Below are 16,256 nucleotides of genomic sequence, written 5' to 3' on the forward strand. Positions count from 1 at the left end.
TAGAAAATGACAGACATTTCTTTGAAGAAAAACTTCGGCAGATGAACTGAATGTCGCAGTAAAGGCACAAGTTTTGCCTCCGTCCTTTATTTTTCTAATTAGCCAAATTGGACTTTGCAGAAAAGCAGAATCTGGTAATTACTGACTACTTGGAGTGATTCCATTTCAGTACTCCATTAATTATGTTATATTTCAATATCTAGCCCATCCCTCCCCCGCTGCTTAGTTGGAAAAATGAACTAGGAGACCAAAAGTTCTATTTAAAATTTAATGTAACAAGATGCAGTGGATAACTGCATCTATTTGTTATAACCCTCTGCATGAGACGGTTTGGAAACAGCATTGTGACAGCTGTTGATGAAGTTTTTGGAGAGCAAGCTATATTTAGAATACTTTCACGGCAAAGACAATCTCAGCTGGAATCTGGAAGGGCCACGTATAATTAGCAGGCATTTCCTTGAACCAATAGACAATGTAAATTATTTAAAGGTTTTCAGTGTTCTTATTTTATATCTCAGGGGATTTAAAATAAGAATTTAGCTAGAAAACCTTGGCAATCTAAAACCCAACTTACCTTTTCCTCATAGGGAGATTCCCCGCTCCAGTGCCGGTCTGTGCTGTTAATGACATCATCAACCCAGTGCACACTGGGACGACTCAGTGGAGTGGAGTGGTGATAGCAGGGCAGTAAATTCAGGGACCTTTAAGAAAAAAATGAGGTAAGACAGTCTAAAGGTTTTCTGAAGTGCCTGCTAATTACATTTTGGCATCCAATAATTCTTAGGTAGCGTTTGAGAATTATTTCATCCTTTTATAATGCAATTTGGGAATTTACAAAAAAAAAAACACCTCGATCCTGCTTTTTTGCAAATCTCTCAAGTGACAAGTTTGTGAGGATGTATAGTTTTGTGTGTTTTTATGAACCAGTCATAATTATTTTTAATACCTTAACGGTTTACAAACGTTTCTTGGTAATCCTGGAAGTTGGATATTTAAAAGTAAAAGAATCTCATGATTCCATTAAAAGTAGGGCTTTATAACTGTAGGCATATACGGCTTGGTTCTGAAGCCTTAGGGGGACCTAAAACATTCATTTCTCTGCCTCCGTGACTTTCAATAATAGCCCAAAATTAAAGAATCCACTGGAGTGGGGGAGAATTTAAATGTGATAATAAGCAGTATATATAAAAATAAGGCATTGAAAACAGAATTAGCCCAGATTTATCACCTTTTGCTTCATTATAAAACATTCCTTTTCATGAAGATGAAAATACAAATAAGTTGTTCAGATCACAAGATTTAATTATCAGTAAAACAAAAATGGGCTCCTCAAAAGATCAAAGCCCACTTTAGCAATTCCAGTGTTTTCAAATAAGCTGTATTGTTTTAATGAAATCTCAGAAACAAGATTTGGAAATTAGTCTTAGAAATTAGTCTAGATTTGGGAAGTTTATACCAAAACACTCAGAGCACTATTGGGCTTTAAGTTGCTGGTGAAGTACGACGTAGACACCAGACAAATTGCATGATTAAATGGATATAGAATGTATACAGGTAATCTTCAGGTACTATTGTTGAGGAACCAAAAATATCACTGAAGGTGGCATTGGATACAAAATACAATTTTTATCATGTTAGGTTTCATTTTGTCATTATCCTCAAGATAAAGATTTTTCTCTCTCTTGCAATAACTATAACCTACATCTTGAATAACATCCATCCATCCACACACACACACACTTATACATATGTATGTACATAGATACATGTTATATATACAGTATATGTATACAGCCATTGGCTTATGATCAGTTGCTTAGCAACCATTTGATGTTATCACTGATCCAAAAACTACCTATGACCTGTTTCTAAGGTCCATTCTTCTGCCATATGACCAAAGTTTGGATGTTTAGTATCCGATCTGCAGAGAGGGGTGGCATGCAAATCCAATAAATAAATAAATAAATAAAAGTTATAGCTGTTTGAAGCACCCCATGGTTATGTGAGTGATTTATGATGGTTTTGCTATTTACAATGGTGCTTATTTACAATTTTGGATAAAAACTGGCCCATAGTAAACATTAGGTTTGCTTAACAACTGCCACATTCGCTTATTGACCACAGTGTTCACTTAGCAACCTCAGTGTTTTATTTAATAACCATTGCAAAAGTGAAATTGGATTGGTCATGTGATGACCTTTTCTATGACTATCACATCTTGCCAGGCTCAATTATGGTCATAAATTGAGGACTATAGCTGTGCGAATGAAGAGATGTAGCTGCTTTATATTAGATTCTCCACGGAGGTTTCCAATGTGGGAATAAAAATTAAAACCTACAAGATATTCTGATAACCTTTATATCACAAAATGGCCTGTTGTCCACATGTATCTTACCTCAAACTTAAGCACCACAAAAAACCTCATATTTATAATTATTTATTTTATTTTAATCTTTTTTTTCTCCAAAAGACCTGACCAGAAGTTTTGCGAACATATAAAAGATGAAAAAGGTGAAGATTTTCAAAAACGGTACATCCTTAAACGAGAGAATTCTAGTCTAGACAAAGATGATAATCAGGTAAATATGGAACATTACTATATCTTGACCGCATGCTAAAATTGCACAATGGAGATTGGCAATTAACAACTTATTTAATTTAGATGCGAATACGATTAAAAGATGACAGAAGAAGCAAATCTATAGAAGAGCGAGAAGAAGAGTACCAGAGAGCTAGAGAACGAATATTTGCACAAGATGTAGGTATTAAGGAAATGTCCACAGTATCTTTGACTATGTGTAAGAGCAATAAAGTTAAAAGTGCAAACACTCAAAATATTTGGGGGAAAAAAGGTTTCTGCATTCCCATTCATGATTGCATTAAGAGAATGTTTATAAAGTAGTGCTTAAAGCAACAGATTGGTTCTCAGTTCCTAGGCTTGGATTTGTGATAAATATGATGATGATGATGATGATGATGATGATATAGAGCAGTGGTTCTCAATTGGGGGTCAGGGCCCCTTTGGGGGTAGAACAACCGTTTCACAGAGGTCGCCTAAGACCATGGTAAAAGACAAATGTCCCATAGTGTTAGGAACTAAAGCTTCTATTCTGGCACCTTGGAACATATTTTTTATTAATCAGGCGTTTACAGTGGGGTGTCCCTCTGACCTTCCTGCCAATCAGCTTAAAGCTTTGTTGGGAGAATTGGTGCTAGACTTATGGTTGGGGACACCACAACATAAGGAACTGTATTATGGGGTCGCAGCATTAGAAAGGTTGAGAACCACTGAATTATAGAGATATAGATCTAGTAGCATTATCTCTTACCTCCTCTTATAAGGTTCTTTTTAATTAAACAATTTCCCTTTCTTAGGGATAGATTTCTCATAACAATTATGTTGAGTCATGGGTGTTGAAAAGTCTGGGCATCTGTTTATTCAGGTGATAGTCATATGCATGTTTTAATAATTCATATTGCGGTAATTTGGCATCTTCTAAGAACAGGAGCCAAAGGCTCACAGATGGTAAGTTGACAGGTTTTAAATTAACTTTTTTGAAACCCGGGCTGGAGATGCACCCCAAAATGCATAGACTTCTTTGCCCAGCTTTATTTTCTCCTAGGTTGCAAATAAAAAATAGTGAAACGAAGAGCTATAAATCCTGCTGTGCTTTCCTCTGTTCCCCTTCTGTAACAGAGGACTGTGATACCTGTATGCACATTATGCTGACTAGCAGTTACATTTTGTTTCACTGCTCCCCGTTTGTTCTATTTAAAACTTATACGAATGATCACATTTGCCTGGCTGAAGACTTCGGTGAGCATTCTTTAATAATTGCTTGCAACTGCTTACCAGTTGCTGTTTCCACATAGGTGCTTAGAAATTTATTTCAGTATAGATTGATGATAGAATCATTTAATGGAGATGATTTTTATTCTGCACTGTGTTTCTTCCCCAGTCGCTGTGTTCCCAAGAGAATTATATTATTGACAAAAGGTAAGCATAATGTATCTTTAATTTTTTTGTTTTGTTTTTCTAAATACATAAGAGAAAAATTACTAAGTTGAAATTCTATTGAACACGCCAACAGAATTCAAGAGGACGAAGCCAACAGTACCCAGCAAAGGCGACAGATATTTAGGTATTGAATGAATTGTTTTTTTCTATCCCAAAACATTCCGCGTGTATTTCCTTTTCTTTCTTTCTTTGATGCTTTGGCGAAGAGTCTTCCATCTTTAAAAACTAAGTTTCTGGATTACAGAATCAACAAAGATGCTTCAGGGAGGTCAGCAAACAGTCTCCAGAGCAGTACAGACAACGAGCTAAAGTACTCAGAACCCCGTCCATGGAGCAGCACGGACTCGGACAGCTCCCTTCGCAGTTTGAAGCCCCCTGTGACCAAAGCCAGCAGCTTCAGTGGCATCTCTGTTCTGACAAGAGGCGATAGCACAGGAAGCAGCAAAAGCACTGGCAGGCTATCCAAAACAGGTACCACTGGAAAACTCAAGTTTAGGGATAGCTAGGTAGCCTGCAAAAAGCACCCCCGCCCACCCACCATTGTTACTGTTTTTGGAAAGTACTTCTTTGGCCCAGGGTTATTTATTTCTTTGAGTCTACTTCTATGCCACCCAACCCCAATGGGACTCAGGGCGGCTATATAATCACTAAGTGTTGGACACACCTTTGTTAGCATTTTAAATAGACCAGAAAGGGGTGTGGCTATTCCCGATCCTACCAGTTTATAAATAAAACATCTTTTAATGGGCTGCATGCTTTGTTGGAGGCTGTGGATCTTCTGCATTTGGACCACTGTTAACCCAGCTAGCTTCATAGGCTAGTAGACCAGGATCAGAAACGGAAACAGTGCAAGCAGTAGACAGATTGGTAGTGGTGTAGAAATCATGCTTTCTGTTTCAAGGAATTACATTTTTATTCCAATAACTGAGCCTATAACATTGCAGGAGGTTTTCTGGTATGTTTCAGGAAGAGGCTTTATTAATTAATATTGAAAGCTTCTCCTAAATTAATCTCCTAAAATGATTTTGAGATTTTAAGATTCTTAAAATTCTCTAAAGATCTCTTAATCTGAAGAGCAGTGGAGGGCTGCTTTCAGGAGAGGCATACAACAATAAGTTATGCAGTATATGTTAGATTTGATTTATGGAGATTTCATAGCTCCATTCTTGTAAGTTGGTTTAAAGTATGCCCTTCCTGCTGTAGCCCCATACGTTTTGTGGTTGATTGGTGATTTCTTCGAAATTCAATACCACCCTCTGCCTATTGACAATATGTCCGAAGCCTAAGTAGGCAATATCGGAATAGATAAATCTATGGTCTAACTCAATAAAAGCAAATCCTTATTTCTTACATCTATTTTTAGGCTGCCTCAGCTTCGACACGATTCCAAACCTCTTAGAACTTTATCAAGTTTGCATTTGCTAAGAAAATGATTTTTAAGGGTTAATTTTGCTGGAAAAGGCGTGCATTATGAGATTTTCAATTACATTAATACAAGCAAATTAATGTGCTTATGAATATCAAAAGTGTCCTTGTGACAGTGATCCAGATGAGACCTGGAACCTGAGCTTTTCTGCTTCGTAAAATGACCTTTAGCCTCTTTTTGATGGATTAAAGTTATCAGCCGTTTTCCTGTAATGATATAAATCAGGGGTGTCCTAACTTGGTAACGTTAAGACTTGTGAACTTCAACTTCATAATTCTCTATGCGGACTGGGACACTCTGGGAGTTGAAATCTAAAAGTCTTAATGTTGCCAAATTTGGAGAACTTTGGAATAAATGACCTGAAATCCTTTTAAAAACATCAAGATTTGAGGTCACATTATCTTTCCCCCCCTCCAAAAAATTCATTTCAATTCCTAATTTTGTCAAACATTGTTCTTTAATGGAATTTTTAAGCATTCCTTACTTTTTTTTTTGGTCTCCTCAACTTGGGAGAACCCAAACATGGCAATAAAATTCCACTTGGTACCTCACTTGACAATGCAAACAGATTGCCAAATACTTTTTTATTTGGATTGTCAGTTGGGCATTTGTAAGAAGGCTATCTAGCTTTTTAAGGCTTATACTTGGCCTTAATTACTGATAAGAAATTAATTAAGAATGGTCTAATTGACCCTGAATTTAGACGTAATAAGGTATCGTAAGGGTTAAGTCTGTGTCCTTTTCTTTTTGACATGTACTGCTACAGTCAACTTTCAAATTTCTGGGTATTCCAAGTTGCACAACACAGCTTAAATAAGGAGAATATTTATGGTGGCTTAAAGAAAGAAGTATATTAAAGATAGAGAACAAAGAAAAAAAACCCAAGGAAAGTGTGGATTTATTTTTCGATATCTGCTTCATTTTACAACCCAATAGGTCCAATTTGGCATTTTTTCATAATGATTAAAAATAAGGGGGGGGAGGGAACACTTGTAGACACAGCTGGGATTTTAAAGAAGCCCAATGGCTTCAAAGCAATTTGGGGCTCTTGACAGACAATCTCCTCTTCTGAATTATTTCTATCCCTTCCATTGCTTTGGGAGAAGACCGGAAGAATACTAGCTGGACTTCACTTATGCCTAGCATTCAAAGTGCTTAAGAAATTTCTGGAAGCAAATACTGTACTCTAAATTTGCTCCTGAAGGAATTTGTAGCAGGATTCTTCTAAATCCTTGTTCTTAAAATAGAGCTCTCTCTTCGTGTGTGCCCAAGTGATACTATAAAGTGAACATATACATTTGATATTAATGAAGAAGAGCTTTGATAGTAGAAGGTTTTTAAAAAGAATATAAAGAAAAATGTACTATAATGTGAGTATAATCACTACAGCAAACTTACCTATTTCATTTTGGTTTGAAGCCATTTATTAATATTTAATCTTTAAGATATAAGGCGATAGTTCCTAACAAACCTTGGCAGTTATAGTCTGGTTCACAGATGCAGTTTCATGAAAAACTGTGATGGAATTATTTTCAAATTTAACAGATAAATTTTAAATACCGTGGTAATTTTACTCTTTGACAATGCTAAAAACCAGCACAATTAGAATAACTTCTCCTTATATACTTTAGAAATAAGGAACTCCAAAATATTTTTATAGTATTGGCTAGATTAGAATACTACTGAATCTGAAACTGCGCAGATACTTCCAACAACTTAATCAATCCTACCTTACATTTCAAAACGGACTTGCTTTTTATTGATTCAAATATCAATGAAAAAATAGAAATAAGGTGTTTTTATTTGGGATGTGAAGACAGAAAGTAAAATGCAATCCAAATCTATTTCTAAGTAAGTAAGTAAGTAAGTAAGTAAGTAAGTAAGTAAGTAAGTAAGTAAGTAAGTAAGTAAACAAACAAACAAACAAACAAACAAACAAACAAAAACCTTGCTGCTTCATCAGAGAAACATAATTTTGGTTTCCTATGAACTAACATTTAAAGTTTAACTCCATTTTGGAATAAACTTATACATATTCTTAATGTATTTAAACTAGTAAAATTTAACTCAAGTGTTGGAATCATTAAGAGGTTTTTTTTTAACAAGACTAGCAAGTTAAAATTCTGTAGACCCAAATTTCCATCAGCTTTGTATGTATGAGACTTTATAGATGGGTCCTTTGAATACTTTACATTTTAGTTGCCTTCAACATCTCAACCTGGTACTTCATTGAATAGATATTTGTTATAATGATTGATGATAATAAAGACTGTTGCCATTCTGCTTTATTCCCATTTGCATGGCTCGAAGGCAAAGTTCAGGCAGTCATTAGTTCCTCCCTCATTGTGTGTCATTTGGAGTAAATGGGAATCTAAACCTGGGAAGCTGCAGTGGGGTTTGGGGAAGTAAGTAGTTCAGGCTGGGAATTACATGGATAACTTTAGATCGCAACCTGCCTATTGAAATGTGAATGCTATTACTCTGTCTCTAGGTAAAATCCATTTCTCATTACTCCTTTCCTAGGTTCAGAGTCTTCTAGTAGTGTAGGGTCATCCACGGGTTCTCTTTCTCACACCCAGCAACCTCTTCCAGTCACAGCTCTCAGCCAGCCTTCTCATGGCACATCTGCCGTCTATCCAACTATCAGCACTAGTAGTTCTCTTTCCTTTGATGGTGGCATAAGTGGGCAAGTGGCGTCTTCTAGCGGTAGCTTCTTTTTGCTTCCCTTGGAAGCGGCAGGCATACCACCTGGAAGTATTCTGATCAACCCTCAAACAGGTTGGTATCCAGCTGTGGGTGTCAGTTTGTCTGTCTTTCTCTCTCTCCCTTTGTGTCTCTGTCTCAAATAACTAATTTGTCAATAATGTTTTAGAAACGTGTGGGGTTTCCATGAACCGTTTGCCCTTCCCTGTGCTTCCCAATATTCTTTCTTTTCGAAGATGTATGCATTTTAATCCTTCACAGAATAGAATATGCAATTATATTTTTTTTGGGGGGGGGGGTGTTTCTTGGGGGTGGGAGGAATCTATAAACTGTGTTTTCAGTGGAATTTTTTGTTTTAATATCTTTTGAATCCAATGTTTAAAATTGCACATTAGTAGAATTAGAAAGTATTATATTTGGCTTACAATTTATATGGTTTTCTCTTTTCTCTCTTCTACTTTCTTCTTGCACTCTTCTCTTTTTTATCTTTTCTTATACTTTTTTTCTTCTTGTTTACATTGTGCTGCATATTCATCTGTTTAAACAAGCAATGTGTGAATAAGATAGTTTATAATATAATTATGACAAATAAATCATCAAACAAAGAAACTAACAAGCAAGCCAGATACGACTTAGACTTGTTGGATATTCTCATAATGTATAACCCGTCGTATAGTAGAACTCTAGCTAATTTATATTCTGCTAACAAGCTGCCTAGCAAGCTGCCTATATTACTCCTTTCCTTTTCCTTTTCCTTTTTTTACAATTGTCCTATAGGTCAGCCATTCATTAATCCAGATGGCACTCCAGTTGTCTATAATCCTCCAATGCCTCAACAACCAATTAGAAACCAAGTGCCTGGACCTCCTCAGCCGCCGCCACCTCCCATACCACCTCAGCAGCAGCCAGCAACCAATCATATCCTCTCACAGGTGCTAACTTCAAATACAAATGTTTGGTCAATAACTGATTAAACAAACTGCTGCTTGGGTTTTTAATTGTATATGGGTTAAGGGTTGATGAAGGAAAATAATTTTCTTAAAGCCATTGAGTGTTTGATTTGCATATTTTTAGGTTATTGTAAGCTCATCATCTTGCATTGTTGTCTCCCACTGATAGCTGGTTTGTTTGTTTGTTTGTTTGTTTGATTGATTGATTGATTGATTGATTGATTGACTATATATTGAGCCTTATTTTAAAACTTATTGGTACAATTTATATGGAAGACCTCTGGTGGTGGTGTTTTTTTTAAAAAAAAAATATTTTACACAAAAGAAATATTCCTACTTTCATTTCCTCTTACTCAGTTGCTAACTCTGTATGTTCAACTATTGCTCCTTCAGCCTATCCGACCTCTTCAGCCTTCTTCACAGCCTGTTCAGTTCTCCACAGTCACTTATCCACCCCCGCTCCTGCCAGTCTCATCTACCCAGCAATATACTGTGGTATATTATCTTCTACTCATCTTTTCTCTGCATGACAGATTCTCTGCTAGGCTAGAAGAATATATGAAGTCTGCATGTGAAATGTAAATATTGACTGGCTGTAGCCTCAAAAGGTAATCTCATTATTGGCAGGAGCACCGAGAGAGAGAGTTGAAAGGAAAGAATAAGGCTTGGTCTGCCTTCTAGTTTAACTGAAATATATATATTTTTTAAAAAAGACAACAACAATTGGTTCCCTAATATTTTTTAAAAAAAATTGTGCTTGCTGATATTACCCTTTGCAGCCTGTCAGTATTCAATACACCTTTAGATTTGTTTCAAATAAATACCCCTCTTTCTTTTCCCTTCTATATCTTTCTCTTCTAAGGTATCTCATTTTCCATGATAGCGAAAGCTTTCTGTCAGGGCTTTAATGTTTGATGAGTGCCAGAAATTGTGGTGGGGTTTGTTTTTTTTTTAGTTCTGCAGCTCAGCTGTATTTCTCAGATTTATATACATCTAATCCATGTCTCAAGGTAGGTCCTCCAAACATCAGTATCCTTGGTTGCCATTTTTGCTGTTTGCTTGATACTTTAACAGAGCCTAGGTAAGCAAATACAGCTTTTAATTTTAATGGACTTTAATGGCACTTTAGACAAATTCCTAGTGATAAAGCTGCTGTTCAAGGCAGGTGTTCTGTTAGCCTTACAGGACTGTGCTTTTCTGTACCAGTCACTGGGAAATAGAATAGGAAAGAGTTCTAAACTCATGCTTATGGTTGTCCACTAAGACATCGATTGATCTTTGGGGCAAACATAATTCTGTACTGCCATCTTAAGTCTTTGTTCAGATGCATTATGGCTATTTTTAGATTCTTAGCTCTGCAATTATTTCCTGTGTTCAATAGCAGGGTTTTGTGTTTAGATAGTTTTTTGGCAGTATAGCTTAATAGTGCTCCATAATTAAACTCAGCGATTCCTTGCTTTGCCTTGGTGTTAAAACAACTTCTACATTCATTATCTTAAGGATGCCTTTGGTTACTGTTTTATTTATTTCAGCAAGACAACCTAGCATCCCAACTTAGCCATATGAGTCTCTCCCGACAGCCATCTGGAGAAGCTGCTGATCCTCATGCCAACATGTTCCAGTCTACAGTGGTCCTCCCACCACCACAGCAATCTGGTTTTATCATAGCAACGGCCCCACCGGCACCGCCGCCACCACCGCCTCCGCCGCCACCACCACCTGGCCAACCTACTCCTAACTACAGTGGATCCAGCCACCCTGTTAACCAGCAAGTTCTTCAGCAACAGGGATATATGCAGCAACCAATGCCACAGGTAGCAAAAATTTTCAAATATTCTCAACGTGTTCTACTACATGCTTGTAGAACTCAGTGTAGAACTGGTGTAGAACGAGAAGCATGTAGGTTTGGGTGTTTTGTTTTGTTTTGTTGTTTATTGCAACACTCAGGGTAGTTTACAATGAAATAAAGGATACTTGAATGAAAATGAAATCAAAACCAAATTAAAATTAGTTATGTCTCTCCACCCCCCCACCCCCATGTTACTTAGTATTAAGTAAGTACTTAATACTAAGGGAGCATATCTGTAGCCTGAACAATATGAAGGGAAGACTCCCTCCGAAGTATCCAGCACTTGACTGTCTGCCAAAGTGGGCAGACTTCAGAAGACCATATCTTTACTAATCTGAGTAGCTGGCCAGGTTTATAATATGAGAGGCAGCCTGGCAGAAAATCAGGCCTAATCCCTTTAGAGTTCTCGGATCAGGACAGGCATCTTAACCTGTGCCCAGTAGTAGTTAGTAGCCAGGGCATGTATTTTAGTACCAACATCATATGGTTCCTGTGCCTTGCACTGGTCTGCCTTACTGTATAGAAATCTATAGAAACGGTCACAGAATAAATGACTGTAGACAAGCCCTATGACTTTGCTGTCAATATATATATTGCTTCTTCATTTAGTTGTAGAATTTTAAAACTTACAAATTAGAATGTGACACACTTCGAATTGTACCCATGGTCCTACTCTTAAAAGAACTAGATATTTGTGACAATAATTAAATAATGATTTTGGCAGATCCACTGTCAATTTAATGTATTTGGAGTACTTTTTGGAGAAAGTAGTACCGTATTTTTCAGAGTATAAGATGCACATTTCCCCCCCTAAAAGGGGCTGAAAATTTGGGTGCATCTTATACTCTGAATAGCTTTTTTGAAGCCTTTTTTTCAGCTGTAACAAGGTGCTAATGATCTTCCTGGCTCTTCCCAGCTTGCAGACTTGTTTTCATTGCTACTCCCTCCGAAAATGGTTTTTTCAACCCTAATGAGGTGCTAACAATCTTGCCAGTTTGCAGGATTTTTTCCTTCCTACTCCCGCCAGAAAGGTTTTTTCCAGTCCTAAATCTTTGCAGGATTTTTTTCATTGCTACTCCCTCTGAACAAGGGTTTCTTAGCCCTAACGAGGTGCTAACAATCTTCCTGGCTTGCAGGATTTTTTTTCATTCCTGCTTCCTTTGAAAGAGGTTTTTTCCAGACTTAAGTCTTTGCAGGCTTGTTTTCATTGCTACTCCTTCCGAAGAAGATTTTTTTTCAGCCCTAACCAGGGGATAAAATAATGTGCTGAAGCTGACCAAACTAAGGATGCTATCCAGATGAATACCTGGTAGGTAGATCCCCCCCCCTATTTTCCTCCCCAAAACTATGGTGCGTCTTATATTCTGAAAAATACGGTACCTTGTTATTAGAAAGTATGGGATTTATTTAAGAATTTTTTGTGGGGGTGATAATATTTTTAATATCTCCCTGACAAATTGTGATGCTTTTATCTTTTCTAATATAATGCATACGAAGTCAGTTTAATTTTTTTACCCAATTCAATTGTATTTTCAATTTGAAATTGTATTTTCAATTGATTTTAAATTCAGTTGTATAGAATGCGAAGGATGTGTGTTTGTGTTTTATTTTTACAGTTGTAGTGTACACTGAAGATGACAATTTAATTTTGTTGTATGAGGTGCAATGACAATGTAGTAAATTAAAGTAAACATTTTGCCGAGGTCCCTTTTTTAGCATTTAAAGAGCATTCTTGCTAATTATCCTTTACTAAGCTTGGGTTTATTCTTTTCCAAGGTGTTTGTTGTCTTTTTGACCTGCCTACATTCAGCACAATAGGAGATGTCCGATTTAGCAACGTATATAAATCCTACATTTCTTTTTTTTCCCCAGATGCCAGCCTGTTACTGTGCTCCAGGCCAGTATCCACACTCCAGTCAACAATATCGGCCAGTTACTTCAGTTCATTACAACACACAGCAAAACCAGCCACTGCCACAGCCTGCTCAACAGACAGGTTTGTGGTGTTTTCTCCTGTTACTTTTTGTACCTTTGGAGCTTTCACATGACTAGGCAAAACAGAAAGAAATAACACGAAGTATTTTACAGGGGAGGAAAAAAAACATTTTTGTGTTTGAAGTGACCAAAATTCTTTCTACTCGTATATTATTAAATTGGCTGAGTTCAGTAAATCCTAAGAGGCCGGATAATTATTTTCTTAGAAAATCAAACAAACAAACAAAAATCAGAAAATCCCTTCATCACTCTTACTTCAGTGGTAATATGTTGCCAGTATGCCCCGATTCAGGCATACCGATATCGGTGGCCACTGGTGCTTTTGACAACCAATGGCGGCAGTAGCGCGAGGCTTCTCTCGGATGTCACCATTTCCTTGTTTTTTTACACTCTGTGCATGCGTAAAGCCTGTGCATGCAGAGGGTGAAAAAGCATGCGTGACAGGCACACGTGTGAGCGGAGTGTATGTGCGTACGCAAAACACGCTTCTGAACCAGTAACGAAGATAGGTATATTTCACCGCTGCCTTATTTTTAAATAATTTCCAACAAAAGCCCAGAGTGAAATAAACATTTTTTCTTATCAAAGAACTAACCCTGTAATTTAGTTATCTTCATCAATTTCATAAACAAAATTTACCTGATTTTGAATGAAAGAGATATACCTTACATTCTTGATGGTGTGATTTTTTAGAGGGATATTTTTAAATTGTTTGTTGAGAGGTTGGAGGCTGGACTTTGTCTTCTATATAAACCTAAAAACATTTATAACTAAGGTTTGTATTCCAGCATGATTTAGTTTTTATAAGCCTGAAATACTAGAACGATTTATACCAGTGATGGCGAAGCTTTTTTGGCTCAGGTGCCAAAAGGGTGTGCACACATGTGTTAGCATGCATGCGCATGCCTACACCCAAAATGCAATATGTGTACAATACACACCCCCTCGCTTCTCCTGCACAATACCCCCCCCCCCCCCGCTCCTCCCGCTCCTCACTGAAGCCTCCTGACTTCCAGTTGGCCCGTTAGGCTGTTTTTCACTCTCCCCCAGGATTCAGGAAAGCCTCCGGATGGTGAAAAATAGCCCAATGGGCCAATTGGAAGTTCAGAAACAAAAGGAGGTGAAGCTGCCCTACTAATTAACTTCAAATAGTTGCAATCAGGCCTTGCAAACATTGGCTCATTTCTTCTTCAGCTGGGAGGGCTTTTTTGAAGCAGATAACAGAGCTCCGGATCAATCTGGAGCTCTGTTATTGGCTGCAGAGGCTTTCAGAAAGAACTTGTTGGCTGCAGAAGAAATGAGCCGAGATGTGAGACAACTGGCTGCAACTGTTCAAAGCCGAAGAAGTTCCTGAAGACCTCTGACAGTGAAAAGGAATTTGAGAGTATGCACACAAATGAATTTCCTGTAGGGCCGTTTTTGCCGTAGGGAGAGCATAAATGCCCCAAAAGAAGGCCAAAAATCAGTTGGTTAGCACGCACATGTGCACTGGAATTGACATAGGGCAACGCCTTATGTGCCCATGCATGCCATCACTGATCTATACTGAGCAGTACCTAATAAATTAATGAAACTCGTGCTTTCTGGTATATGGATGAATGTGTGTGAGTGTATATGGGGTATTTTAAAATGTTTTTTTAGTAAATTTTCATAATTTTTATAGTTATTTAGATTTCTCATATAATGTTATATTTAATGTTTTACGTCGCCCTGAGTCGCCTCGAGAAGAGCAGCATAGAAATCTAATAAATAAATATATTTCTGAAGCAAAATCTTTTGCCTTGCCTCAGAAACTAAGCTTTAAAGAGGTTGGGCGAGTAATATCCCTCCAGATGTTTGAGCTGCAGCTTCTGTTCTTTCCTTATTGCCTTGAATGATGTCAATTGCAGTCCAGAACATGTGGTATCCGTTTGCCTTTCCTTCTTTTATAAATATTCTTCTGAAGACATTATTAGTTCTTCCTATGTTTTTCCTAGATAGATAAATTAGAATATATACTTTAGATGCTTTTGTTCAAAGATATGGGTTAAAGTATAAAAGTGTTATCCAGAAAGAAATTTTGTTGCCTTGATTTATCTCTAGATGTGATTAGGTCTTGTATCTGCCTTCACCAATGGACATTTGTTTTTCATTATCGTTAACTAGCAGAATGACTGCTAGAAAACATACTGTAATTGGTTCATTTATAATTCCACACTAAAACTGAAGTAGGATGCCTTGCTCTTTGCCGAATCTGTTAAATCATTGCAACAATTATCTGGACTTGAGATCTGGAAAGCACTGTATAAATTTCAATAAAAATGAATTCTATTAATTTTGCTTTCTCAGCAGAAATGAATCTGAAATAATTTAGCTCGTGCATTTTAAAAGAAATCCATTTATAGAGCATTTCCGTGGTGATAAGATGTTTTAGTACATTTATATGAAATTATAAAATTAAAATCATGTCTTTGAAATCTGTCACACATTTCAATAGTAGCCCTGTCACTAATATCAAGGTAAATAATTCAGTTGCAGTCATTAATTTACAATGAATGACATAAATTATTTTATTGTCTATATTGTTTGCTTTTGTTTGGTATTGTTGCAGAATTTATCTTCGGAAATGTTTAGAATGATTACCTGTTTTGTGTGTGTGACAGTGTCTTGCGATTTCAGGTGCTTTTTTGTTTGTTTAATTTGAACAAATCAGATTTGATCTAGACTCGGGTCTATAGATTGTATTCTAATTTATTTCTATAGCTTCTTCTCCCTTTCCCCATCAGTCATGAAGTACTTGTAGCTACCAAGAATGTATATCTCTCTATATATAGAGAGATATTAAAATTCCTGTATGGCTTCTGATACATTTTTTTCTGATACATTGGTTTCTGATACATTTTTTTCTTTCATGCAGCCCTGGATGCTGCTCTTGATAAAACACAAATATATAGTACGTTACCGGACTTAAATATTTACCACTTGGTTCAATATTCTGTATTGCCTGTTACATGAATCATGCAGATATTACTAATGTGTACCTACTGTGGGGCAGTGTTTTATCCAAAGGGTTGGAATGAGGTTGTTTTCAAGAAACAAATGCTGAAATAATAGCAACATTTGGTGAAACGTTCATCCTTGTATCTTGCGCCTTGAGCACAAATCAGGAACTTTTGGGAATTGTATTAATTTTATTATTTATTTGTTATTCATATTTCTTAACCATCCATTTCCCTCAGATGGGTGCTCAGTATTCTCAGTTTTCATCTATCAGTTATGAATTCAGAGACGTTTTAATTGGGTTAAGCATTAGATTTTCAGGGCAGTGGAAAGGG

At 36.8% G+C, this 16,256-nt stretch overlaps 1 protein-coding gene across 8 annotated transcripts in view; it reads left to right on the forward strand.

Moving 5' to 3' along the window:
- R3HDM1 (R3H domain containing 1) overlaps positions 1-16,256 on the forward strand; it is a 64,379-nt gene that overhangs the window by 24,672 nt on the left and 23,451 nt on the right. For 3 of the 8 annotated variants that reach the window (XM_070731373.1, XM_070731380.1, XM_070731388.1), the window contains 9 exons: positions 2,472-2,580; positions 2,664-2,759; positions 3,961-3,998; positions 4,093-4,143; positions 4,264-4,490; positions 7,969-8,223; positions 8,926-9,080; positions 10,631-10,912; positions 12,820-12,943. In XM_070731373.1, the coding sequence (XP_070587474.1) occupies positions 2,472-2,580; positions 2,664-2,759; positions 3,961-3,998; positions 4,093-4,143; positions 4,264-4,490; positions 7,969-8,223; positions 8,926-9,080; positions 10,631-10,912; positions 12,820-12,943 (1,337 nt within the window). Of the gene's footprint in view, positions 1-2,471; positions 2,581-2,663; positions 2,760-3,960; positions 3,999-4,092; positions 4,144-4,263; positions 4,491-7,968; positions 8,224-8,925; positions 9,081-9,491; positions 9,594-10,630; positions 10,913-12,819; positions 12,944-16,256 lie in introns of all 8 variants that reach the window. The other 5 variants (XM_070731385.1, XM_070731389.1, XM_070731393.1 and 2 more) reach the window with 3 other exon arrangements.

The sequence above is a fragment of the Erythrolamprus reginae genome, chromosome 1 (genome assembly GCF_031021105.1).
Source record: "Erythrolamprus reginae isolate rEryReg1 chromosome 1, rEryReg1.hap1, whole genome shotgun sequence".
In the NCBI taxonomy this organism is placed as follows: domain Eukaryota; kingdom Metazoa; phylum Chordata; class Lepidosauria; order Squamata; family Dipsadidae; genus Erythrolamprus; species Erythrolamprus reginae.